At 44.0% G+C, this 26,231-nt stretch overlaps 1 protein-coding gene across 6 annotated transcripts in view; it reads left to right on the top strand.

Annotated features, from left to right (window-relative positions):
• ATP2B4 (ATPase plasma membrane Ca2+ transporting 4) overlaps nucleotides 1-26,231 on the top strand; it is a 186,933-nt gene that overhangs the window by 80,745 nt on the left and 79,957 nt on the right. For all 6 annotated transcript variants that reach the window (XM_073666566.1, XM_073666569.1, XM_073666564.1 and 3 more), the window contains one exon: nucleotides 22,943-23,140. In XM_073666566.1, coding sequence (XP_073522667.1) covers nucleotides 22,943-23,140 — 198 coding nt within the window. The remainder of the gene's footprint in view (nucleotides 1-22,942; nucleotides 23,141-26,231) is intronic.

The following is a 26,231-nucleotide window of genomic DNA, read 5'->3' as shown; positions in this document are numbered from 1 at the left end:
AAGACATCGGGTAAAAAAAAATGTTCAGATTTGGATCACTTGACATGGAATGACCCAGTAATATTCTGCACCCGCTGTTTCCTGGTGTAAAAGGGGAGAAAGGCTCGCTCCAGCGAGCGGGCCCCTGCTCTGTGCTGAGCTCAGTGAGTGACAGGACACTGCTTGCTGAGCGCAGCCCTGGGGCCGCTCGCTGGAACGAGTCATTCTCCCCGGCTTCCCAGGTGACTATAAGAATTTTTTAATTTTATTCTTATTTTTACACCAGGACAAAGTGTGAGCAGAATACTACTCTCAACATTGTTTCTTGCTCTCGCTGATCGCAGCCCCGGCACGGGACAATGATCAGGGCAGCGTTCAGCACTCTGCGCTTGGGAACAGTGCTAACTGATTACCAGGCGCCGGTAAGTGTGCTTTCCACACGTATGCCACACATGGACACAGATATCTCCGGTACTGTTTTTTCCGGTACCGGAAAAAACATCAGGACGTGTGAATCCCGCCTTACTCTGGACTCCGTCTGGCGTCTGTTTAGGGGTGTCCTTTATTTCAGAGGTCCATAAAGCTGTGGTCAACGTCACTTTTATGCACACCTAATAAAAAGATGGACACTGTGTCATCACAGGCCAGACGGCGTACACGGTGCCTCCATCTGCCTCATTACAGGGAATGTTCCGCCTGAATATATATATATATATATATTTCACTGCAGAAAGTGAAAGTCCCATAGTGGTACGAAGTAAAGAGGTAAACAAAAAAAATATATGGGTATAAAAAAGAGTTGTAAAAATAGTTTTTTGAAAAAATGTATATGTATATTTTTTTTCTTTTTTTTTTCCTCTTCTTTACTTAGTCCCACTATGGGACTTTTACTTTCGGCAGGCTGATCGCAGTTATAAGGTATAGCAGTGCATGATAACAGCTATGCCTTATAGCGATCAGCCCTGCAGACACAAGATAGTTTGATCATGCACTGCGCATGATCAAACTACCTTGCTTAATGCAAGGTACAACATCGGGTCACCATGGCAACGATCGGGACCCCGCGATGACGACAAAATACATAATACCATTTTATTATTTAATATTAAAGCAGCATTAATTCCATGGCGCTTTACATGTGAAAAAGGGTATACACACCAAACAACAAGTACAATAATTTGAACAAAAACAAGTTACCGACTGTTAAAGGAGGAAAGAGGACCCTGCCCTCGACGGCTCAGTCTACAAGGGATGTGAGGATACAGTAGGTTGCGGGTAGAGCTGGTCGTGCAGCGGTATGGCGGAGCGAGGGTTACTGCAGGTTGTACGCTTGTCGTAAGTTGTAGATCTTCAGGTTCCTTTTGAAGGTTTCCATGGTAGGCGAGAGTCTGATATGTTGGGTGCCACAGTTCCAGAGTAGGGGGGATGCGTGGGAGAAATCTTGTATACGATTGTGGGAAGAGGAGATAAGAGGGGAGTAGAGAAGGAGATCTTGTGAGGATCGGAGGTTGCGTGCAGGTAAGTACCGGGAGACTAGGTCACAGATGTATGGGGGAGACAAGTTGTGGATGGCTTTGTATGCCATGGTTAGAGTTTTGAACTGGAGTCTCTGGGCAATGGGGAGCCAGTGCAGGGATTGACAGAGAGGAGAAGCAGGGGAATAGCGGGGGGGACAGGTGGATTAGTAGGACAGCAGAGAATAGGATAGATTGAAGGGGTGTAAGAGTGTTAGAGGGGAGGCCACAGAGCAGGAGGTTGCAAAAGTCAAAGCGGGAGAAGATTGTATTTTGTATATTTTGATCTGGCTTTTATAGATATGATTTCATATGTTTCTTTTTTTTTTCTTTATTTTTGAACTGGGAAAAGGGAGGAGATTCTAACTTGTATTTATTTATTTATTTTATTTATTTTTTTCGGACCCTTGAGGGACCATTTGAGGTATTGCAGTATATTGTAAAAGCGATCAGAGTTGCAGTATATAGCTGAATTAATGTTCTCTGCTTAATAGGAGGACCAACAGGAGGACCTTTAGCAGGACTCCTGATGTCATGGTAAACATAGTTTGTAAAGCCGAATAAAGATTTGCGTCCATCAAGTTCGACCTGTTAGTTCTGTAATTGCTAAAGTTGATCCAGAGGAGGGCAAAAACCCCAAATGATTTAGCCAATCTTCACCTGAGGAAAAATTCCCTCCCGACTCTGAAGCCAGCAGTCAGAATAAATCCCTGTATCAACCTACTATTTTATTTTATTTTTAAGTATATGCAGAAATCTGCCTGGTATCTAGAAATGCATCCAGTCCCCGCTTGAACTGGTGTAGTGAATCCGACATTACCGTCTCCTCACTCAGTGAATTCCATATTCTCACTGCTCTTACCGTAAAGAACCCCTTCCTATGCTGGTGCTGGAACCTTTTCTCTTCCAGTCTTAGTGAATGCCCTCTTGTTACCGTAATATCCCTCCTTTTGAACAAATCCCTGGCAAGGTCTCTATACTGTCCCCTAACATATTTGTACACATTTATTATATCCCCCCTCAACCTTCTCTTTTCCAGGCTGAATAGTCCTAGTTTTGCCAACCTCTCTGGGTATTGCAGTCCCTCCATTCCCTTTATTAATTTTGTTGCCCTCCTTTGTTCCTTTTCAAGCTCATTTATATCCTTTCTATATATTGGGGCCCATAACTGAGCACAGTATTCCAAGTGTGGTCTGACCAGTGCTTTGTACAGTGGAAGAACAATGTTCTCATCCTTTGCAGCTATACCTCTTCTGATACATCCCATTACCCTGTTTGCCCTTACAGCAGCGGCCTGACTTTGGGCACTCCAATTTAGTTTGCTATCAATCAAAATGCCCAAGTCCTTCTCCATCTCTGAATTCCCCAATGATTTCCCATTCAGTGAGTACTGGTGACTTCCATTTTTCCTTCCCATATGTATGACCTTACATTTCTCCTCGTTAAACCTCATTTGCCATTTAATGCTCCACCTACCCAGCTTATCCAAGTCCCTCTGTAGGTCTGCACTGTCCTCTTTTGTATTAATTGTTTTACATAACTTTGTGTCATCTGCAAATATTGATATTTTACTATTTATCCCGTTGACTATGTCGTTAACAAAGATATTAAATAACATTGGGCCTAGTACAGACCCCTGTGGTACCCCACTAGTGACGCTTACCCATTCTGAGTATATTCCATTTATAACCACCCTCTGCCTTCTATCCCTTAGCCAGTTAGCTACCCACTTGCAGACATTTTCCCCCAGCCCCATCATTCTCATTTTGTATACCAACCTATTATGTGGCACGCTATCGAACGCTTTTGAGAAGTCGAGATACACGACATCCACTGGTTCCCCCTGATCTACTCGAGAGCTAACCTCCTCGTAGAAGTCAATCCGTTTTTTTTGGCACGAGCGATTCCTCATGATTCCATTTTTGGTCGGGATTAAAAGATTATTAGCATCAAGATGCTGCGTAATTACCTCTTTAATGAAGCTTTCAAAAATTTTGCCCACAACGGACGTCAGACTCACCGGCCGATAGTTTCCGGCGTCACTTTTCGCTCCCTTTTTGAATATTGGCACTACATTCACCTGTCGCCAATCAAGTGGTACAGACCCAGTCTCAACAGAGTCCTTAAATATAAGATATAACGGTCTGTCTATCACATTACTTAGTTCCCTTAGTACCCGTGGGTGTATGCCATCAGGTCCTGGTGATTTGTTTATTTTAATGTTACTGAGGCGTTTCTGTACCCCAACTTGGGTTAGATTTGTCATACTTAGTGGAGGATTAAGCTTGTCACTTCTCATTTCTCCTGTTAGTTCTATTTCCTTTGTGAAAGTTGTCGAAAAAAAATTATTTAATAGATTAGCTTTATCCTCATCTTTCTCTATGATTTTGCCTTCCTCACTTTTTATCGGTCCAATATTATCCGATTTAATCCTTTTACTATTTATATACGTAAAGAACAGTTTGGGATTTGATCTACTTTCCCTAGCAATACGTCTCTCTGTTTCCTCCTTCGCTATTTTTATTTGTTTTTTACAGGTTCTCGTTTTTTCCTTGTAACACATTAGTGCCTCCTTACTGTTTTCCTGTTTTAATCTCTTGAATGCCTTTTTTTTGCTATTTAACGCCCCTTTTACGTTCTTGTTCAACCCTATTGGTTTCCTCTTATTTCTGGCCCTTTTATTCCCATACGGTATATACCTCTCGCACTGAGTATTCAGAATTCTTTTGAAGGTTTCCCATTTACTATTCGTATTCCTTTGATTAAGAACTTTGTCCCAGTCAATAAGTTGAAGGTTTTCTATCAGCTGATCAAACTTCGCCCTCCTAAAGTTTAATGTTTTTGTTGTTCCCTTATTGATAACCCTACTGAAGGGCATTTTGAAGTCGATAATATTATGATCGCTATTACCTAGGTGCCCCCCTATCTGTACCTCAGTTATTCTATCAGGCCTATTAGTCAATATTAAGTCCAACACGGCCTTCCCTCTCGTTGGTTCCTGCACTAGTTAGGAGAGATAATTATCCTTAATATTTGTCAAGAACCTTTTTCCTTTCTGAGATCTACAGGTTTCTGTTTCCCAGTCAATATCCGGGTAGTTGAAATCCCCCATTACGATCACTTCATTATGTTTTGCTACTTTGTCTATTTGTCCTAATAGCAGATTCTCATTCTCCTCTGTTATATTTGGTGGCTTATAGCAGACCCCCAGTAATATTTTATTATTATTTTTTGCCCTCTCTATCTCTACCCACATGGACTCGACCCCCTCTTCTCCCTCTCCTATATCTTCCCTTAGTCTGGGTTTTAGACATGACTTGACATATAAGCAGACTCCTCCGCCTTTCCCCTGTTTCCGGTCCCTTCTAAATAAACTATAATCTAATAAATTTACCGCCCAGTCGTAGCTATCGTCTAGCCAAGTCTCTGTTATACCTACGATGTCATACCTCTCCTCCGATTTAAGCGCCCGCAGCTCATCCGCCTTATTGGTCAGGCTTCTTGCTTTGGTCAGCATGCAAGATAAAACTTTGGGGTTATTTAGCATCCTATTCTTCTCTAACGATCTAACTGTACTATCCCCACCCCCCTCTCCACCCTCATTATATTCACTTCTCCCCTTCCCCCTTGCTTGCCTCACATCCCACCTATTTCCTTGGTTTCCCCTCCCCCGTCTCTAGTTTAAAAACTCCTCCAACCTATTAGCCAATTTCTTCCCCAGCACCGCTGTACCCTCCCCATTGAGGTGCAGCCCGTCCCTACGGTAGAGCCTGTAGCCGACCGCGAAGTTGGCCCAGTTCTCCATGAACCCAAACCCTTCTGCCTTGCTCCAACTCTTTAGCCACTTATTCACCTCCCTAACTTCCTGTTGGCGCTCCTGTGTGGCTAGCGGGATTGGTAGTATTTCTGAAAAAACTACCTTGGAGGTCCTTGCCCTAAGCTTCCTACCTAGGTCCCTGAAATCATTTTTAAGGACCCTCCATCTACCACTCACTTTGTCATTGGTGCCGATGTGGACCATGACCGCTGGGTCTTCGCCAGCCCCACCCAGTAACCTGTCAACCCGATCCAATTATGGGGTGCCAGTTTGAGTCGCGGCATGCACTTAACGGAAATCCATTTATTTAAATGCCACTGTCTGTGATCAACAGCAGCATTTAAATGGTTAGACAGCAGCAAACAGAGCTAGCTTGGGTCACTGCTTTACAGGCTGGTGCTGGCTATGTAACACAGCCACCATGTGCCCAGTGTGGAGTGGTGTCGTTGAGAAAAATTAAAAATCTATAAAGACATCTCCATAGAAGGGACATAATACTCTCACAGTGAATTTATGGGATTAATTATACATTGGGGAAAATAAGTATTTGATACACTGCCGATTTTGCAAGTTTTCCCACCTAGGTTCACTTCAACTGTGAGAGACAGAATCTAAACCAAAAAAAATGTGGAAAATCACGTATGATTTTTACACAAATACAAATAAGTATTTGATACACTAGAAAAACAAAACTTAATATTTGGTACAGAAACCTTTGTTTGCAATTACCGAGGTCAGACGTTTCCTGTAGTTCTTGACCAAGTTTGCACACACTGCAGCAGTGATTTTGGCCCACTCCTCCATACAGATCGTCTCCACATCTTTCAGGTGTTGCTGGGCAACATTGAGTTTCAGCTCCCTCCAAAGATTATCTATTGGGTTCAGGTCTGGAGACTGACTTGGACACTCCAGGACCTTGAAATTCTTCTTACGGAGTCACTTTTTAGTTGCCCTGGCTGTGTGTTTCAGGTCATTGTCAAGCTGGAAGACCTAGCCATCACCGATCTTCAATCCTCTTACTGAGGGGAAGGAAGTTGTTAGCCAAAATCTTGTGATGCATGACCCCATCTATCCTCACTTCAATACAGTGCAGTCGTCCCGTCCCCTTTGCAGAAAAGCAATCCCTAAGTATGAGGTTTCCCCCACTATGCTTCACGATTGGGGTGGTGTTCTTGAGGTTGTATTCATTGTTCTTCCTCCCTCCAAACACGGCGAGTGGAGTTGATACGAAAAAGTTCTATTTGGTTTCATCTGACCATATGATCTTCTCCCATGCCTCCTCTGGATCATCCAGATGGTCATTGGCAAACCTCAAACAGGCCTGGACAAGTGTTGATGTGAGCTGGGGGACCTTGCATGCCCTGTGGGATTTTAATCCATGACTGCGTAGTGTGTTACTAACGGTAATGTTTGAGACTGTGGTCTCAGCTCTCTTCAGGTCATTGACCAGGTCCTCCCGTGTAGTTCTGGGCTGATTCCTGACCTTTCTCAGAATTATCTTTATCCCACAACACGAGATCTTGCATGGAGCCCCAGACCGAGGAAGATTGACAGTCATCTTGTATTTCTTCCATTTTCCAATAATTGCACCAATAGTTGTTGCCTTCTCAAGAATCTGCTTGCCTATTGTCCTGTAGCCCATCCCAGCATTGTGCTTGTATACAATTTTGTCCCTCGTGTCCTTAAACAGCTCTTTGGTCTTGGCCATGGGGTGAAAGGTTGGAGTGTGATTGTGTGTGTGGACAGGTGATCCGTTTATTCATAGGCTGAGAAGTACACTTCTAAGGCAAGAGCTTCCCCTGTTCAAAGGGCTTGTCTGAGACACTTTGGAGCAAGTGGTCAGTGATGAACATTGGGGTTTGCACCTATCCAATATTTCTGAGAGATATATCTTCGGCTTTGTAGCGAAGGAACAAGCATAACTCACATTACCGTAAAGCCATTCTAACACCTACAACTTAATATCGGTCCAATGGATGATGCTATCCATGCCATGTTTCATCTTTGTAGAAAGGTAAAATCGTGATAAGTAATAAAACAATATCTACCGCTTTGGACCTCTAGGGACGAAGATATTCTGAAAATTAGGGATCTCATAAAGTTTTAACAGACCTAGCACATCTCACAATCCGCCCCCATTTGAACTCGCCATAGAGGAGGCATGAGGGCGTAACTTTGAGCTAATAAAAATCTGAGTTTGGGTTTCTGTCATTCTTCATTTTTGGATGACATAGTTCGCTGTGAGAATGTTCCATTTTCCTAATCGAATTGCTTCCCTCTATGAAGATAAGAGCCATTCCTGTAGTATCAGGTTGTGAAGAATATTCTAGAATAATCACATGTGCCCTGGTTGTCAGGTTTCCAGGCACAGCGTAACCCGACTCCCAGCTGTAAGAGAGAAGGGAGGGGGGCTTCAGTGCCAGTGTCCCTCTGCAGCTGTGAGCGGAGTTGACAAGCAGGCCTCCTGCAGTGATCCTTTCCTTTGTTCACGAACATGTGCTGTTTTGTTAAGGTACTATATTATTACCCGAAATCCCCACCTATCTGCTTAGTTAGCATATTCCCCCTCCTCCTCTGCACATCACGGCCCTGTGACATGCACTGTGCTCCCTGACTTCCTGGGTATGCACAAAGCACCGCTCACATAGAGCGCGCTTTACCTCATCCCAGCCCCGTCTCTCTGTGCTCTGCGCTGCAGGAATCTATTGTGCAGGCGCCTGGAAGTGACAGTGACTCCCTGGCGCCTGCGCAATAGAACCCTTCGGCGCAGGGCACAGTGAGACGGGGCCGGGATGAAGCATAGCGCGCTCTATGTGAGCGGTGCTTTGTGCATGCCCGGGAAGTCAGGGAGCACAGCTTCATCAGGGGGCAGAGGCTGCGGTCACTGCTGCAGCCCCTGCCCCCTCCCTGAAGTGAAATCATGACACTCGTTTCAGGGGCCGGGCTAGTTTCTGCTCTGTCACTGTGTTCTGTGCGATGTGCCCAATCACAGTGCACGGTCTGTTGTCGGCACAGATAAGTAGAAATGAGCCAGCAACAGAGCGGTGTCAGAATACCCAGGTTACAGAGACATGCACCCCCCCTGCAGGTGACATTACTGGTCTCTGCACGCCAGGGATTCTGACACCGCACTGTTGCCAGCTCGTCTCTGCTGATTTGAGCCGTCAGCATGGCACACACTGTGATTATGCACACTGCGCAGGGACTAAGCCCGCCCCTGAAACGAGTGCCACTGATGTCGCTTCATTTCAGGGAGGGGGCAGGGGCTGCGGCAGTGACCACAGATTGTGCCCCCCTGAGGTCACCCTGTTTGCGTATCCCAGCATGCAAAGGGTCATCAGAAAGGAAGTGAAAAAATTAATAGAAAAGCAGTTAGATATTATAGCAAGGGAGCAGTAGGGAATTTTTAATGCAAGTATATTAGAAATTAGTTTATATTATAGCACTAAATGGATAAGGATTTAAAATATTCCTCTGACATCGGATCACCCCTTTAAAATGCCTTTAGCAGTTTGGAGGTAAAGAATGTGGACAACTCCACTTGTAACATATGCAAAAGACACTCATGTTGTCCTAGGTGTATGTCTCTTTTGAAAGCTTGAAAGATACATTTACAATAGCTGATAATCCTTCACATTCTAATGTTCACGATAATTTTGTAATGTAAATGGGTTGAGCGAACAGAAAAATTCTTGTCCTTCTTTCAAACACTGTGTAATGTTAATGGAGATTGTTCGCTCATTCAATGATTAGATCGGCAAAAAGGAAGATCCGAAATTCCCATTGTGCCTGGGCCCAGTGCTGCTTATGGTGGTTGATGGTGCTACGAGGCAATTGTTCAGTAGCAGTTGAGCTTTGGAAGGAGAACATATCCGTGTCATATTGTTCATTGATATTACAAATACTACTGTTCTTATCAAAACATGACCTTATCGAACATTTTATCGCTTATTCAGTTACATTTTCTTGGTGCAATACTTTATGAATTCTAAAAATTAAATGTGATCACGAGATTTATATCTGTGAACACAGTGCACCATGTTCTGATGTAACAAAGGCTATTTTCATCCTATATAAACATTTGTCTGACATTGTTTGCTAATCGGGAATTATGATCACAGCGCTTATCATTTAAATAATTATCCTCTTGTGTAAATTAACTCTTTGCTGCTTGCTGCAATTTTGATTAAAAATTGTTTTCCCTGAATGCTGAGCTCTGTATAATCCCGCCCCATCACTGATTGACAGCTTCCTGTGTACATTGCAATCAGTGGTGAGGGTGGGCTACACTGAGCAGAAAGGCTACTTTGCAGGAGACACCTAGTCCTGTAGCAATTAAAGTCCAGTGTTTTATCAGCAGGAGATTATTGAAAGAATAACGCACAGCTCCGTAAGGGAGACCTTACTGGAATCAGGCTCTCAGCCAGTGCATTGTGCTGCTCTCAGATTGCATAGCAAAAAGCCTGTTGACAAATTCCCTTTCAATGAGGCCATTGAAATTAATGATATCCATATGTATTATGGGGTCTGCCACAGCCAGCACCACTAGTGACACGCTGCTCTGGCTCATCAAGGTGTTTTTTCTCCCCTCCCCCATGACATCCATAACATTTGTTAAGGATTATGGAATGGGTTGCTTGTTAGAATATCCTGAAACATATGTAAAATGCAGCTAATAAACACTCACGAATGGTTCTAGCTTGTTCATTCTGCACTCTGGTCAGAAAATGTGAGCCACATCAGACTGAAGACATAGAAGGAAAATCCATCAAGCACTCGGACCACTTAAAAACTTTCAGCTTTATTATTCTAAATAGGAAAACATTCATGCAACAAATACCGCAAACGCATTTTACACCAGATCAATGCTTACTTGTGGCTTCATTAAAATCACTATACACCTCACTTCTCACATAGCCTCATTCTTCCCCCACCTAATCATACAGGTTTAACCATGTGAAGCCCAAAAGAGGGATTTTGTCATGGCAAAAAAACAATTACAAATCTGCATAAAAATACATCCAGAACTCCTGGAGGACAAATAAAAGAAAAGGCTATATTAATTATGTAGGTGATTACATACACATGTATGAAGAAATGATTATATCCTCTCTTAGGGTTTATTCACATGTAGCATTTTTCGTGTTTTTTTTCCTGTGCTTTTCTTTATGCAGAGAAAATGCAGCGATTTACAGTCACCGCAAAATAAATCACTTTCTAAACCGTATACTTTGCATTGCTGATTTTGATGCAACGCTCGGATCAAAATAAGTCTTTTCCAATTTTTTGGAATCCTGTTGTCCGATTAAGAGAATCACTGACTGTTTTGCTTGTCCTGGAATCATAGCTCTAAACCCATACAAAGATATAATACAATCTTGTTTGTAATATCAATTGTTTTACTACGCCAACATTCAGGCTGTGTGCCCACTATGCGTTTTTTTAAGCGTTTCCGCAGCGCAATTCCGCTGCAGAAACGCTTAAAAAATGCATGGTAGAAGGTCTGCCATGTTCCCCAATGATAATCCGCATGTGCTGTACACATGCTGCGGAAATTTCCAATGCAGATTATTATTGCAAAAAAATACACAGCACTACCAATTATATTGTGGAAGTGCTGCGTCTTCGCCGCCATTGACTTGCATTGGATCGCATGGATTACACATCACTGTATATGTAGATGCGGTTAGAAGATATTCTTGTGCTGAAAGTGAATGAGGGCATGGTTTTCACACGGGATGACTTGTCTGGCTCTTATCTGAGAAGTAAGTAAACTTGTATACAGCCTAGTAACCCCTTTATGACCTTCGACATATCCATCGTATCATCTGGTACTTACCGACCTTGGACTTATGGGTACCTCATATGTTTAATGCGGCCCACAGTCGCAGTGATCACATTGTATATCCGACGTCATCTTACCTCAAGGTAGATGGCAGCGGCGTCCCAGGGCGTTAGCACGTCCCCCCTCCCCCGCAACTACGATTGCTGTGATTGGCTGTTCAATTTTGAACAGCCAATCGCAGCATTTCTCAGTGTTTCAGGCAATCAGATTGCCTAAAACCACTGATGTCCAGCCTAGGATCGGTGCTGTCTGTTTTCCATGACTTTTTTTAGTCCCTGTCAATTCCTCCCCACCAGGGCTGTGGAGTCGGAATCGTGGAGTTGGAATCGGTATAAAATGGACCGACTTCAACTCCTAAAATATATAATAAATTGGGTACAGAAGTTCAATGCAGGATGTGGGGAATATTTTTTCATAAGAATTTGGGAAAGTTATGAAATGTCCTATAAATGTCTGTCCTATTCCTGATCTAAGGGTCTAGACTTTTAGCTGAGATGAATCTGTGCTACAGTAAATTTATCACTTGAGCCATGTATGAGAGAGTTGGAGTCATGGAAATTGAGGAGTCTGAGTCGAAGGTTTGGCTTACCGACTCCACAGCCCTGCTCCCCACCCCTTTGCACCATGTGTGCATCCAGCAGCAGCCGAGCTTTGGTCAGTGATGCAAATCACTGATCCGTGCACGTGCTCGCTGTTTTCCACAACTTTTTTTTTTGTTTTACTATTTTTTCTCCCCTTATCCATTTGTACCACTCCGCGTGTGCATCCTTCAGCCGCCGAGCCGCTTGATCAAACGTACACCGCAGATTAGCACCCATGCTCGATTTTAGCTAGGATTTTTTTTTCTGTTTTTGTTATCCCCTTTTTGCACCACATCCATGCAAGCGTCCTTACAGCCATCGAGCGCTGGTTGGTAATGAACATCACTGACTGGCCTCCAGTTTATTTGTTGTTGTTTTTTTGTGAAAAAAAATCATTTAGATTAGTTGATAGGATTAGAGTAGTGACAGTAAAAATATACCGTAGTAATCGTCGTCTACTACGGTATTTTTTATTGAATTGAGTTTTTGTCAACTTGGAAAAAAAGAATCATCCATGCGGCTGTCCTACAGCCGTCGAGCACTGTTCACTGACCCACATCAGTAATCAACCTCCAGTTGTTGCTTTTTTTTTGTTTGTCTATTTCTTTTCTAAATAATAGAGTTTACACCAAGCACTCACACACACAACTGAATAATATTTGGTACTCACACAAACATCACATACATAAAAAAAAAAATTTGTCCCGCTCGTCCCAACCCTGGTATTCAGTGGAGAAGGCATTCGCCTTCCTTGCTTCCAGACACGGTCAGTGAGGGGAGAGGATCCCACCTTCCTTTATTTTTCCTTCTCCTCTTCTTCCTCAAGTGATGCTGAACTGCCATGCAGATGCCCCAGGACAGAAACGGAACCGTATGGACCTCACCTCCTGAAGATTATGAGCCACTGATTCCTGATTTTGTGGCGCAATCAGGAATCAAATTTTAAACCCCCGGCCTCACTGAAAGACTTTTTCAAAGTCTTTCTCTAAGGATTTTGTAAACCTCATGGTGTCCCAAACAAATTTGTGCGCCCAGCAAATTGTGGCACAAAATCACTCTTCATTATTTTCTAACTGGACTCCTGTAGACACAGTAGAAATGATGACTTTTTGAGTCCTGGCCTTCACATGGGAATCCTTATGAAGCTCAAACTTCGGCAATATTGGAGTGTTGATGTTTTATACAACACTCCACTGTTCCGAATGGTGATGACCCGTAAACGTTTTGAGGCCATCCACAAATTCTTGCATTACAGTGATAATGCACAGTGTCCTCCCCGAGATGACCCCAACTTTGACCGTCTTCTCAGAGTTCAGCCGGTCATTGACCACTTCAGCAACAAGTTTGCTGAGGTGTATGTGCCTCAAAGAGACATCTGTGTGGATGAGTTCCTAATCCATTTTTAAGGGGAGGTTCAAATTCCAACAGTACCTGCACAGTAAGAGGGCTAGGTACAGAATTAAGCTATACAAAGTGTGTGAGAGTACATCATGGTACACCCACAAGTTTAGGGTTTATGAAGGAAAGGACTCCCGGATTGAACCCTCTGAATGCCCCCCCCTGTCCTGTGAGTGAGTGGGATAAGTGTGTGGGATTTGGTGCACCCACTGCTAGATCAAGGTTGTCAACTGTACGTGGATAACTTTTATACCAGCATCCCACTCTTCAAGTCCCTCTCCGAGCGAGCTACCGCAGCTGCGGTACTGTCCGCAAAAAACAGAGAGGCCTCCCTAAGATGCTTATTGGGCAGCTGCTCAGAAAGGGTGACAGCAGAGCCCAATGTAGCGACAACATGCTGGTGGTCAAGTACAAGGACAAGAGGGATGTTCTTTTCTTGACCACCATACATGGTAATGGCAGCACCTCCAGCACCTGACGAGGTACCTCTGCACAGGTCCACAAACCAGACTGTGTACTGGGCTACAACAAAAACATGGGGGAGAGTTGATCTTTTTAATCAAGTCCTCCAGCCATACCGTGCCTTGAGAAAAGCCCAGGTGTGGTACAAGAAGCTGGCCGTGCACATCGTACAGATGGCAATGCACAACGCTTTTGTGCTAGCACGATGTTCAGGCCAGACCTTCAGTTTCAGGAGGTAGTGATCAAGGCCCTGATATTTGGTAGTCACTTCAAATGTAATGTGGTCCCTAAAGGAGTAGTTTTGTAAATTTTGTTGGGAAAATGAGAAATCGCTGGTCAACTTTTAACCCTTATAACTTCCTAACAAAAAAATGTTTAAAAAATTGTGCTGATGTGACAGATCTCTCTGATTTAAGGGCATAACAATTTCAACATTTTTGCCAAATTTCTGTTCTTTTTCACAAATAAACGCAAGTCAGATCAAAGAAATTTTATCACCATCATGAAGCACAATGTCATAAAAAACAGTCTCAAAATCCGTGGGATCAGTTGAAGCGTTCCAGAGTTATTGCCTCATAAACTGACAGTGGTCAGAATTGTAAAAATTGGCCCGGTCATGAACGTGCAAACAGCCTTGGGGGGTAAAGGGGTTAATGATTCGTTGCTGCCTCACACTGCAGCTGACCACTTAAACAAAGCTCTTCCCACTTCAGAAGGACCAATGGTCACACAATTGTGAAAGAAGATTGTTCAGCAATTGATTATCATGGCAGGTGGAGTTTCGGCTGCATGTGGATCAGGGCTGTGGAGTCGGTAAGCCAAACCTCTGACTCCTTAATTTCCACAACTCCGACTCCCTCATACACGGCTCATGTTTAAGTGATAAATTTACTGTAGAACAGATCCATCTCAGCTAAAAGTCTAGACCCTTAGATCAGGAATAGGACAGACATTTATAGGACATTTCATAACTTTCCCAAATTATTATGAAAAAATATTCCCCACAAACTGCATTGAACTACTGTACCCAATTTATTATGTATTTTAGGAGTCTGACTCCACCAAAATGGGCTCAGACTCCGACTCCACAGCCCTGAGTGGATGTTGCATATGGTCCCACCCTTATGAATGAAACATCTGGGGCTGAAGACTTGATACATTTAAGCAAATGGAATTGTGCAAACAGTTGTGTTTAGTTCACAGAGAAATGCCTGGAGGTGATACATATAGAAAGCAACCCTTAGTTATGTTCACGGACACTTTTTTCCCATGGATTTTTCTGGCTAAAAAATCCATGTCCAAAAGCATAAAAATGATTTTTTTTTTACCTTCAGTTTTTGTTTCTGGGGTGGATTTTTTTTGTGCCTCTGTTGATTCAGTAGTCAAATTTGGAGTGAATTTTTCTGGAAGAAATGCCTTGAGAACTGACATGTTAAGAAAAAAAGAACAGTAACGTGTGCACGATAGTTGTACGTTCACATTGACCTGAATTGAAGCTTACTAAAGAGTATTTGAAGTGGTGTTCCATGTTGATTTTAGAGGAGAATTCACTATAAAATCCACGTAAAAAAAACTAGGCGAACATGGCCTTTCATTCTCCATACAATACTTTTGATACACCTTTGAAGTACGGTAATTAAAACCCCAGTTATCACAGGGTGTCTAGGCCATGAAGCACCTAATCAGCCCCACACCATACTACCCCCAACATGTTTCTAAGTTGGGATGAGATTTTGATGTTTGTGTTTAGTGTTCTTTATTTCTCCAAATACAGCATTATGTATTTGTGCTGAAAAGTTTTACTTTTGTCTCTCCTGTCCATGGAACATTTTTCCAGAAGTATTTTGGAACATCCAGGTAGTGTCCTGGACCCTTGAGATGGGTAACAATGTTGGTTTTTGTTTTTACAGCAGTCACTTCTTTAGTGATGTCCTTCTGTGAACACGATTCTTATTATTTTTCCAAAAGGGAACAAATGAACGGAGATTTGTGCAGTTTTTCATTCAGTATATTGCTGTTACCTTGGGGTTATTTCTCACTTTTCACAATTGCACGTTATATGTAGTTAATTTGTCTAACCACTGTTCAATGTACATCAATGTCTTTAGCAATTCTTTTGTACCCTTTTCCATTGTAAGGCTATGTGCACACGAAGCGTTTTTTTGTGCGTTTTTGCTGCGGTTTTCATGCTACGAAAACGCTTGTTAATAGGTCTGCCAGCTATAGCAATGGTAATCCTGATGTGCTGTGCACATGATGCAGAAATTTCCTTACAGGATTACCATTGCGGGAAAAACCGCAGCATGACTATTGTTCTGGCATATCCACTGCAAATTCTCTCCCATTGACTTGAATTGAACCACAGCAAAACTGCAAGTATAATATCTACCGGATTTGCTGAGTTTCAATTAAAGCCAATGGGCGCGAATTCACGCCGGAAACGTGCTGCGGGTGGTACCCGGGTCGGGAGAGGAGGACGACTACTCCTCTCATCCGACCGCCGCTCCCTCTGATAACAGCGAGAGCGGCATGGCTGGGGGGAGCAGTAGTCTGCTCTGCCCTGCCCGTGGTTAAAAAGAACAAAGAAAAAAAAAATAACCTTATCCTCATCTGTCCGGCCCTCCCGGTGTCCTCCTGGTCCCCAGCGGCGATCCAGTGCTCCCGGCGGAAAAACACTGTGGAGAGTGGGCTCGCTCCCAGCAGTGTACTGATCTGCCAGGACCTGCTGTCACGTGACCTCACCATGGGAGCATTCTCAAGAACGAACGATGGTGGTAAGTTCACCGGGGCAGATTAGCTGATGAACCCCAGTGACCTCCTGCAGCAGCATGTATACTGACAGGGGTGATTTTACACTCTTGTCAGTATACAGTGCTATCTTCTACAGAAGTGACATCAGTGATTGCTGATGTCACTGCTGTAGAAGTGACCCAGATTACCGTGGGACAATCGTTGGCGATACGTGGACTACGTCGTTGACGCCGGACAGGTAAGGGATATGGTTGTTTGTTTTATGTTTTTTTTCAGAAGATCGATGGCTTCACGGACCAGGGGGTAATAAAAATAAAAAAATAAAAAATGTAGAACCGTGTGTTTATTTCATTAAAATACTTTATTCTGGCTGTCTTTTATTGAAAAAGCGGCGACTATTTTACTACGTGGTTAGTAATGGGGGCGTTTTATAGATGCCCTCCATTACTAGCCTGGGCTTCATGTTAGCTTCCAATACAAGGCTCACGTGAACCCCAACCCCATTATCCCACTCGCCACCGCTACAGGACAGTGGGAAGAGCGGAGGCTAAGCGCCAGATTTGGCGCATCTTATGGATTCGCCATTTCTGGGACTGCTGAGGGGTGATATTAATGGCCACGGAAGGGGCTAGTATTCATGGCCCCTTCCTTGGCTGTTAATATCAGCCTGCAGCTGTCTGTTTAGCCTTTTCTGGTTAGATTTTATAGGGGACCCTATTTCAATTTTTTTCTGTGGTCCCCCTGTAATCTAGCCAGTAAAGGCTAAACAAACAGCTGTGGGCTGATATTAATAGCCAGGGAACATTGTTGGCTAATGGCCCCTTTCCCGGCTCCTAATGGCCCCCAGCGATTGGCTTTCCCTCTGCTGGTTATAAAAATGACGCAGCAGCCCTCGTCATTTTTTTAAAAAAAATTTAGGCTCCGTGCCCACAATCCGGATGTAGCAGCGCTTTGTACTCATATTTTTGCTGCATCTAAAACGTTGCATTCAATTGAACGCAGGTAAATCCACATGTGTTCACTGAACCACGCAGATTTACTGCTTTTAATATATTCTAGTGGTCGAATTTCTGTTGTGGAGACTAGTGACTCCGCAAGAGGACTTGAAATGCTGCGGTCCTGAAAGATGCGCTGCATGTCAGTGTCCACGGGTGTTTCGCAGCCTCTGATGTACGCATAGTGGACATGGGATTTCTAGAGATCATAAACGCAGTGTCAAACCTTCAGCAGCTCCTCATCGTGGCGATGTACTCAAACTCACCCGCAGCATGTCAATTTTGGTAGCGGACACGCTAGTCTCCACTGCAGATTTTGATCGATTGAAGTGTCCTTATATGTGGTGGATTCACATGTACCGACAACAAAAGTGTGGCATTAGAACACAGAGTTTTGAACGCAGCAAAACTGCTGAGTGCTGATTGGAGGGACACAGGGGCTAATGAAACAGCTGTGAGCTGGTAATTATAGCCAGGGACCATGTTTGCAAATGGCACCTTCCTGGGCTAAAAATAGCAGTTCACAGCTGCGCATAAATTACATGAATGGAAATGTTTATGAAGATTGGGTGTATGGGACTAGCTAACACCCAGCTCTTTTGTTTGGTGATGACAAGGTGTCAATCAGACCTTTTCATGACCAAACCTAATTAAAGTAAAATATAGAGTTAAATAAACACACAGACACGGAGCAAACACTTTATTTGAAATACAACAGACACATTCTTTAATCATTTAAATTAACCAATATATTCACCTAGTTCTGAAGGTAATCCGAGGGTTTAAGCAATGTCCCACCAAATAACTTTATTTAGCTCCAAAAAGCAGCATTCATTGATGTACAAAAAAACACTTCAAAAGCGCAGCAAAACCGCACAGTTTTTCAGCAGCGTTTTTCCTGCCAAGGAGATGCAGAAATTTCTGCTTCAAATCCTGATCGTGCGCACATAGCCTAATGCATATGTGGTCTTCTAAAAGTTGTATGCCTTGAGACCTGGTTCACACGAACCAGTTTGTCAGATAGCAGATTTAATGAGCATGTATAATTAGAGCACCCATGAAGCCCACATTTTCAATCAAATCTCCCTAGGGAGATTTTCTGATACTAATAAACATTGTATTAATGGGCACATAGGCATGTTAAAATAAAACAAAAACAACAAAACATACTCACCCACCCCAATAGCCCCACCTCTCCTCCGTTCTGCTTAGTCTTCTGGCTTCCTTTTTCCGACTTGGGTGTAAAATAACAGCTATAGCCAATGTCCTCCAACTTGCTACAGCAATATTCTAGTGGTCCGCCACTGGTCTTTGAGAGAAATGCTGTTCTGTACAGGCATACGGTGACTCTATATAATGCATGGATTCTCTGGTGAGCACTGGCTCCTGCTGGCACAGCGAAGTGTGTCTGTGATCATGCGTACACTGCTTTCCCTGGTCATTTAACTCTGGGAGTAGCGGTGACATAAAAGAAATGATGACGGAATAGCGTTCTGTTCCTTGCAAATAGTGAGCTGTAGTCTGGAGCAGGCGAGCATGTAAGCAGTGATGCGTGCACTGCTCTCCCGGGAGAGCAGTGCATGTATCGCCTGCTTCAGATTGCAACTCACTATTTGCAAGGAACAGAAGTTCCATCATCATTTCTTTTTATCACTGCTTTTCCCTGCGTTGAACAAGCTGGGAAAGTGGTGCTGCTGTTAACGCTAACACTGATTGGCCCCAGCATAGCCACTCATTTAGTTTTGTTTTTGTTTTCTCCTCCTCTGCTGTACAGACAGCACAGCTTAGGTAATGAGCTGTGCTGTGATTCATAAAGTGCGCTCTCCCCTCCCCCGTACCATCACAGGTGCAGTGTAAGGAGCCGAGGGAGGTAGTCTGCTTCCTGGTGAAGTACAAAATTAAGTCTGATCTATGCACCTGAGCATCACCTATAACTGAGGGGAACAGTGAGTGAATGTAAATAAGGGGCCTTTAGTCAGGGGTGGTTGAAGGGAGGGGACAGGTCACTTATGGATGAATGAAGGCACCATTCCTTCATTTCTCCTTTCACCCTTAACTGAGCCCCCTTCCTCTGTCTTCCCTAATTGCCTGAGCGCCTTTCCTATGAATGACCCCCGACTGACTGAGCCAACGCCTCCTGTATCACCCCGGAATGACAGTGACCCATCCCCTTGTATCACGCCTAACTGACTCATCTCCCCATGTATCACACCTGACTGCCTGAGCCTGCTCCTCCTGTATTACCCCTGACTGACTGAGCCCCCTCTCCCTGCATCACCCTGGAATGACAGTGCCCCCTCGCCATGTATCACCCCCAACTGACTAAGCTTGCTCCTGCTGTAGCACCTCAGAATGACAGCGCCCCCTCCACATGTATCACCCTGGATTGTATTGCAAAGAATGAAATCGGTGGTGAATATCCGCAGTATAAATTGTTCATGTCAAATCCGCAGCGTCGGTCAATTCTGATGAACAATTGCTGATGAACAATTACTTTATATTTTTTTGGATTGCAGGATGCACTTTTTAGTAAGAGAAAATCCTGTTAATAAATTTGTGTTCATCGTATAGGCAGTGTCTCTGCGTCATATGCAGCAGCATCGGTGCGAGACCTGAGCGGAGGCTGCCAGGAACTGCACGTCCTTACTAGCTATTAGGAAAATATGTTTTTCCCATTTTTTTCTGTCTAAATCTGGGATGGGTCTTCATAGTAAGTTGCATCCTATAGTTGGAAAAATGCAGTAATCCAGTGCATTTGTTTAGCCACAACTGGTTGCTACTCACGCTCTTCATTCCTATGGTGTATGTAATTTTTTACAAACTGCTTCAACATTTTGCCTAGTTTTTGTTGATGGTAACCCTGCAGCTTATACATGCTGCATGATCTCAGCCAGCCATGTTTGACCCTGAAACACTGCAGGATTTTAGAGAAAACATACTTTAGAAGCCCTTGGGGACCGAGCTGCATGGGTGACTAGTTGAAAAGGTGGGTCCTTCTCCCTGCCCTCTCCTCTTCAGTGACAGGTCTCTCCCAGCCAGGGCTGTGGAGTCGGTAAGCCAAACCTCCGACTACTCAATTTCCACGACTCCCTCATACACGGCTCATGTTTATGTGATAAATTTACTGTAGCACAGATTCATCTCAGCTAAAAGTCTAGACCCTTAGATCAGGAATAGGACAGACATTTATAGGACACTTCATAACTTTCCCAAATTCATATGAAAAAATATTCCCCACAAACTGCATTGAACTTCTGTACCCAATTTATTATATATTTTAGGAGTTGGAGTCGGTTCATTTTATACCGACTTAGACTCCACCAAAATGGGCTCTGACTCCACAGCCCTGCTCCCAGCGTATGTATAGGCAGCAGGTGTGAGGGGGTTTGTTTTGTGGTGGTTTGGGGTTTTTTTTGTTTATTTTGGGGTGGGGGTGGATTGTGAGAGAATGATTAAAGTTCCACTTGGAGATTTCAGTCTGAGTGTTTAGCTGTCATAGCCCATGGTACACTGCATGCATGTCCTTTGTAGGCTGTGTGAGCTGTATTGGTGCATCCAGGAACATCCTCCTGACTTTTGTGCCACGTTGCTAGGCAGCTGGTGTGTGCTGCAGGATACCATGCGATCTCCCGTGGCCTGCTCGAGTCTGCATTTGTTCCTTAGTTCCTCCTGTGTTGGTCTGGCTTTATTGCACTCCCACACGCAGTAAAGCAGAGATTACCTCTTCCTTTTCTGAGTTCTGTTTCCCTGCAGCACAATCTGCTGCTTGTGATGAGTTTCTCAAGGCCCACTATTTAACTCTTTAGTAACTGAGAAATTATTGACCTTAATGACCAATTTACATTTTTTTTCAAATCTGAACGTGTCACTATATTAAGTTAAACCTCTCTCTGGAATGCCTCTTCCAATGCCAGTGATTCTGAGATTGTATTTTCGTGACACTTTGTTAGGCCTCATTCAGATGTCTGAGAGTCACATACTTCTAGCCGTGGTCTTCAAGGCTAGAGGACATACTTGTTAAAGTCTATGGAACTATTCAAATGTCCTTGTTTTTTGTTGTGGTCCAAGTGGTCTGGTGATTTACCACGACAGCTCCTATGCCCACACTGTAGATTTAATCCATTATGCAGAAAATACTTGCCACTCGCACCATAACTGTTCAGCGTGGAGAAACGGGAAGCTAGATTATTTTATATGTACACAGTAAAGGTTATAGTCAAGACCTCGCATATCTACTGCAACGATGTGTCCGGCGCCCCTGCACGCTCTCCCCTTGTCCCTGCTTGCAGGGATTCTGGTTTATTCACCGCCGCGGCATGGCCCCTAGCGTGCTCCTGCCTCCTTCCTTCCCCATGCAGGCAGCACTCTGTCTCAACAGCATTGCTAGGGCAATCGTACTCCCTTGTTCTTAAAGGGGCAGCGCCCGCATATGGTAAATGCTCCCAGCAGCTGTTGCGAGGCATTTAGTCAAATGTTTGTTCACCTGCACGGTGTCTCCCAGCCAGTAGCTGGGAGACATCTTGTATAGAAGGCACCCTCCCCTATTGGGAGGTGCCTGAGCAACCACTATAGTTTTGTAGGTGGTTACATTGAGCAACTGTATGTTGGTAGGTCCCCTGTCCCTAGCCTGATACAGTTACCGTGTGTCCCGTATCCTGATTTTTCAAGGTCTAAAATAAATCTGTCAGCAGGTTTTTGCAATGTACTTTGAGATCACCATAATGTAGGACCAGAGGCCCTGATTTCAGTGATGTGTCATTTACTGGACTGTGTTTTGCTGTTTCAATACAGTGTTTTATAAGCAGGAGATTATCACCACACTGGACAACTGGCCTTGTGCCTCCTAGTCCAACCATGCCCCCAGCACTAATTTTCAGCTTTGTGTCACTATACAATGTACACAGAAAGCTGTGGAGTGGAAGGGGTTATACAGAGATCAACAACAATTGAGCTCTGCTATAACTGCAGCAGCGAAAACTGTGACTATCATAACTGCTCACCCAGTAAACTAAGTGATACACCCAGTAAACCAAGTGATACATTGCTGGAATCTGGGTTTCCGTTCCCATCTCGTGCTTCTGTCTGATTAAATAGCATAAATCTGCTGTCAGATTCCCTTTAAAAATGTAACTAATACAAATGTTTGAAATACTTGTGTGTAAGATTTAACTTGTTTTATGTTTTCCATGTACTTTACTTCTTCTAACCTACCTTCCTATCTAGCTAGTACCTTTCTATAACGAGGTTCTTTAATTAATGAGTTCAACTCCCCTTCATTCCATGTCAGTTGTTCTTAGTAAGCCATGGCATCATAATCGGGACAGGTATAAGCAACAAGCTGTCTGCCTTACTGTTGTGCCAATATAATATGAAGCTTTAGTAAACTGTCTAATTGTTATTAGTTTTACCATATTGAGTCCCACGACATAGCTACCCTCGTTCATGATCTTGTTTTAGTATTTAGTCATTTTAAATGACCCTTCTTATCTTTTACTATCTTTGCTATTAAGAGATCTGTTTATGCCCTATTTCAGTTTTCTGTTGTGTTTTCTCTACATAAGTGTTCTTATAGCTAAAACCAGTATTTATAACTACTACAGGTTTGTCCGGAAACCTTGCAGACTTGGAAAAGAGAAGACAAACATTTGGAAAAAATTTTATTCCCCCAAAGAAAGCCAAAACATTTTTGCAACTTGTATGGGAGGCATTGCAAGATGTAACCTTAATCATCCTGGAAATTGCAGCCATAATATCACTTGGCCTATCCTTCTACCATCCTCAAGGGGAAAATAATGAAGGTGAGTGACCTTTTCCATCTTCTTTTTTTTAGTCAATATTCTCCATGAGGTTACAGCCTCCTTCAAGTGGTCTCAGGCTATGTTCACATGTTGCGTTTTTGCAGTGTTTTTTATGCAAATCTTCAGCTGCGTTTCACAGTACCAGCAAAGTGCATGAGATTCCTTACTGTTTTGTCATAGCTGCGTTTTTGCAAAATGCAGCATGTCCCTTCTTTCAGCGTTTTTCACCCATGTAAAGCAATGGTTAGTGCAAAAACACTGTACACAACGCAGGTATCAGGTTTTGCTGTGTTTTTGGTGCCAAAACCTTTTTTATGCACTAAACTTTATCAGCATGCACAAGAGACAAACATACCCTGACAAAATTGCAGTAAAAAAAAAAGCACCAAAATATCAGCAAAAACTAAGCACTATGCACCACATCCTAAGCAAAACCTGCTTTTTGTAAGCAGCTTAAACACAGCTTAAAGTTTGCATTAAAGATGCTACAAAAACTCAATGTGTGAACATAATCTAAGGGGGAACATTTTAAGGGTCAAGCCAGTTTAAGGAGACTAAATGGCCATGCAATGCTCCTCTAGGAAGAAAATATGCAAATATCCTATATTTATCTACTATATAATTGTCTTATCCCGTCTGTCTGTCTTTCTGTCTGTCTGTCTGTCCTGGAAATCCCGCGTCGCTCATTGGTCCGGCAGCGGCCAATCAGCGCCTCGGGATTTCTGAAAAAAGATGGCCTTTAGCGGCTCATCTGGCGGACGGAGGTCAGCGGCGATGCAGCGGGGAGATGAGCGGCGCTAGCAGCACAACTACCCCGACCGGCGCCGCTGACCTCCATGCGGCTAACGTCGGAAGATCAGCGGCTTGGCCCGCTGATCTCCCGACAGCAAGTGTGAACGGAGGACCGGGGAGCGGCGCCGCCGGTCGGGATGCTTCTGCTGCGAGCAGCCGCTCATCTCCCGGCTTCTCGCAGCAGAAGGAGCCGCACAGGCAGCGCCGCTCCCCAGTCCTCGCTAATACGGAGCCGCACAAGCAGCGCCGCTCCCGGGCCCACACTAATACGACGCTGATTGGTCGCGGTGGCCGGCCGCGACCAATCAGCGAGATGGGCGGCAAATTTAAACGCCGCTCTGCTGATTAATCGCGGCCAGCCACCGCGACCAATCAGCGAGATTGGCGCCAAACTTAAACAACGCTCTGCTGATTGGTCGCGACCGCTACCAATCAGCGATTTTGTCGCAAAATTTAAACACCGCTCTGCTCATTGGTCCCGGCCGCCGGCCGGCCGAGACCAATCAGCGAGATTGCCGGCAAATTTAAACAACACTCTGCTGATTGGTCGATTTTATCGCCAAATTTAAACAAGCTCTCCGGTCCTCACTAGCACAGTTCGCTGATTGGTCGCGGCCGTCAACCCTGACCAATCACCGATATTGCCGCCAAAGTTAAACACCGTTTTGCTGATTAGTCGCGGTTGCCGGCCGCGACCAATCAGCGATTTTGGCGCCAAATTTAAACAACGCTCTGCTGATTGCGCCCGGTCGGCCGCATACCTATTCTAGAATACCCGATGCGTTAGAATCGGGCCACCATCTAGTTTTACTTATATAGCACTATTAATTACACAACACTTTTACAGCCCTCATCATTGCTTTTCTAATTGGAGCTCACAATCTAAAACCCCTGTATGCGAGTAAACCCACCCAAACACAGGGAGAACAGACAAACTCTTTGCAAAGCAGTAGTCCTAACCACTGAGCCATCATGTTTCCCTATTAGTAGCAATCCTAAAAGCCAATATTGTTCTTTAATGAGCCTTGCCACATGACTAATGATGAAAAGCCAAACTGGACACTCCATTTGCAAACAATGTATGTTGGAATGCAAGCCCCTCATCAGTGCAAAGCCAGACAACCGATTTGGCTAAAAATGTAAAATAAAGGTTTTTAAAAATATAAAAAAAATTATAAAAGTTTAAATCACCCCCCCTTTAGCCCCATTCAAAATAAAACCATAAAAAAAAACACACATATTTGGGATCGCCACATTTAGAGTCGCCCGATCTACCAATATAAAAAAATAATAATTTGATCGGTAAACGGCGTAACGAGAAAAAAATTATAAACGCCAGAATTAAGTTTTTTTGGTCGCCTCAACATTGCAATAAAATGCAATAACAGGCGATCAAAACATCGGATCTACCCCAACATGGTATGAATAAAAACGTCAGCCCAGCACGCAAAAAATAAGCCCTCACCTAGCCCCAGATCCCAAAAAATGGGGACGCTATGAGTCTCGAAAATGGCGCTTTTTTTTTTTTATAGCAAACTTTCGACCAAATACTGATAGTGGGGCCATGGCCTTAGACTAAGACTATGCGCACCAAAATCACATTTTGAGTACACAATAGCTTTGAAACGTGAACCTAATGTATGGCTTTACCTGATTCAGCCACACTAAGAGACTAAGCCCACAGCCCCACTATCAGTATTTGGTCAGTATTTTTCTCAGGAGTGGGAGCCAAAACCAGGAGTGGGTGATAAATGCAGAATTGGTGACTTGTTTCTGTTATACTTTTTCCTCTGCTCCTCACCTGGTTTTGGCTTCCACTCCTGAGAAAAAATACTGAGCGAACACTGACCAAACACTGATCTTATATAGATAGAAGAATAGTCCACCTAAGGGCCCCGTCACACTAAGCGATGCAGCAGCGATCCCGACAACGATACGACCTGTCAGGGATCGTTGCTGCATCGCTAATACATCGCTGGTGAGCTGTCAAACAGGCAGGCTCACCAGCGATCAGGGGAGCAGCGATATCGTGGAAAGAATCGTTCCACGATGTCCTGCTCCTGGTTACCAGCCTGCTGCAAGCAGGAGCAGGCTGGTAACTATGGTAAACATCGGGTTACTAAGTGCGCGTGTGCCCCTAGTAACCCGCTGTTTACCATGGATACCACTCTGCTACGGTGCGCGGGAGCCTCCGTGCACCGTAGCAGAGTGGTATCCATGGTAAACAGCGGGTTACTAAGTGCGCGCGTGCCCCTAGTAACCCGCTGTTTACCATGGATACCACTCTGCTACGGTGCGC

The sequence above is a fragment of the Phyllobates terribilis genome, unplaced genomic scaffold, assembly GCF_046119375.1.
Source record: "Phyllobates terribilis strain yellow unplaced genomic scaffold, ASM4611937v1 Scaffold_2__4_contigs__length_985480577, whole genome shotgun sequence".
NCBI lineage: Eukaryota > Metazoa > Chordata > Amphibia > Anura > Dendrobatidae > Phyllobates > Phyllobates terribilis.
This window is presented reverse-complemented; position numbering and strand designations above follow the sequence as displayed.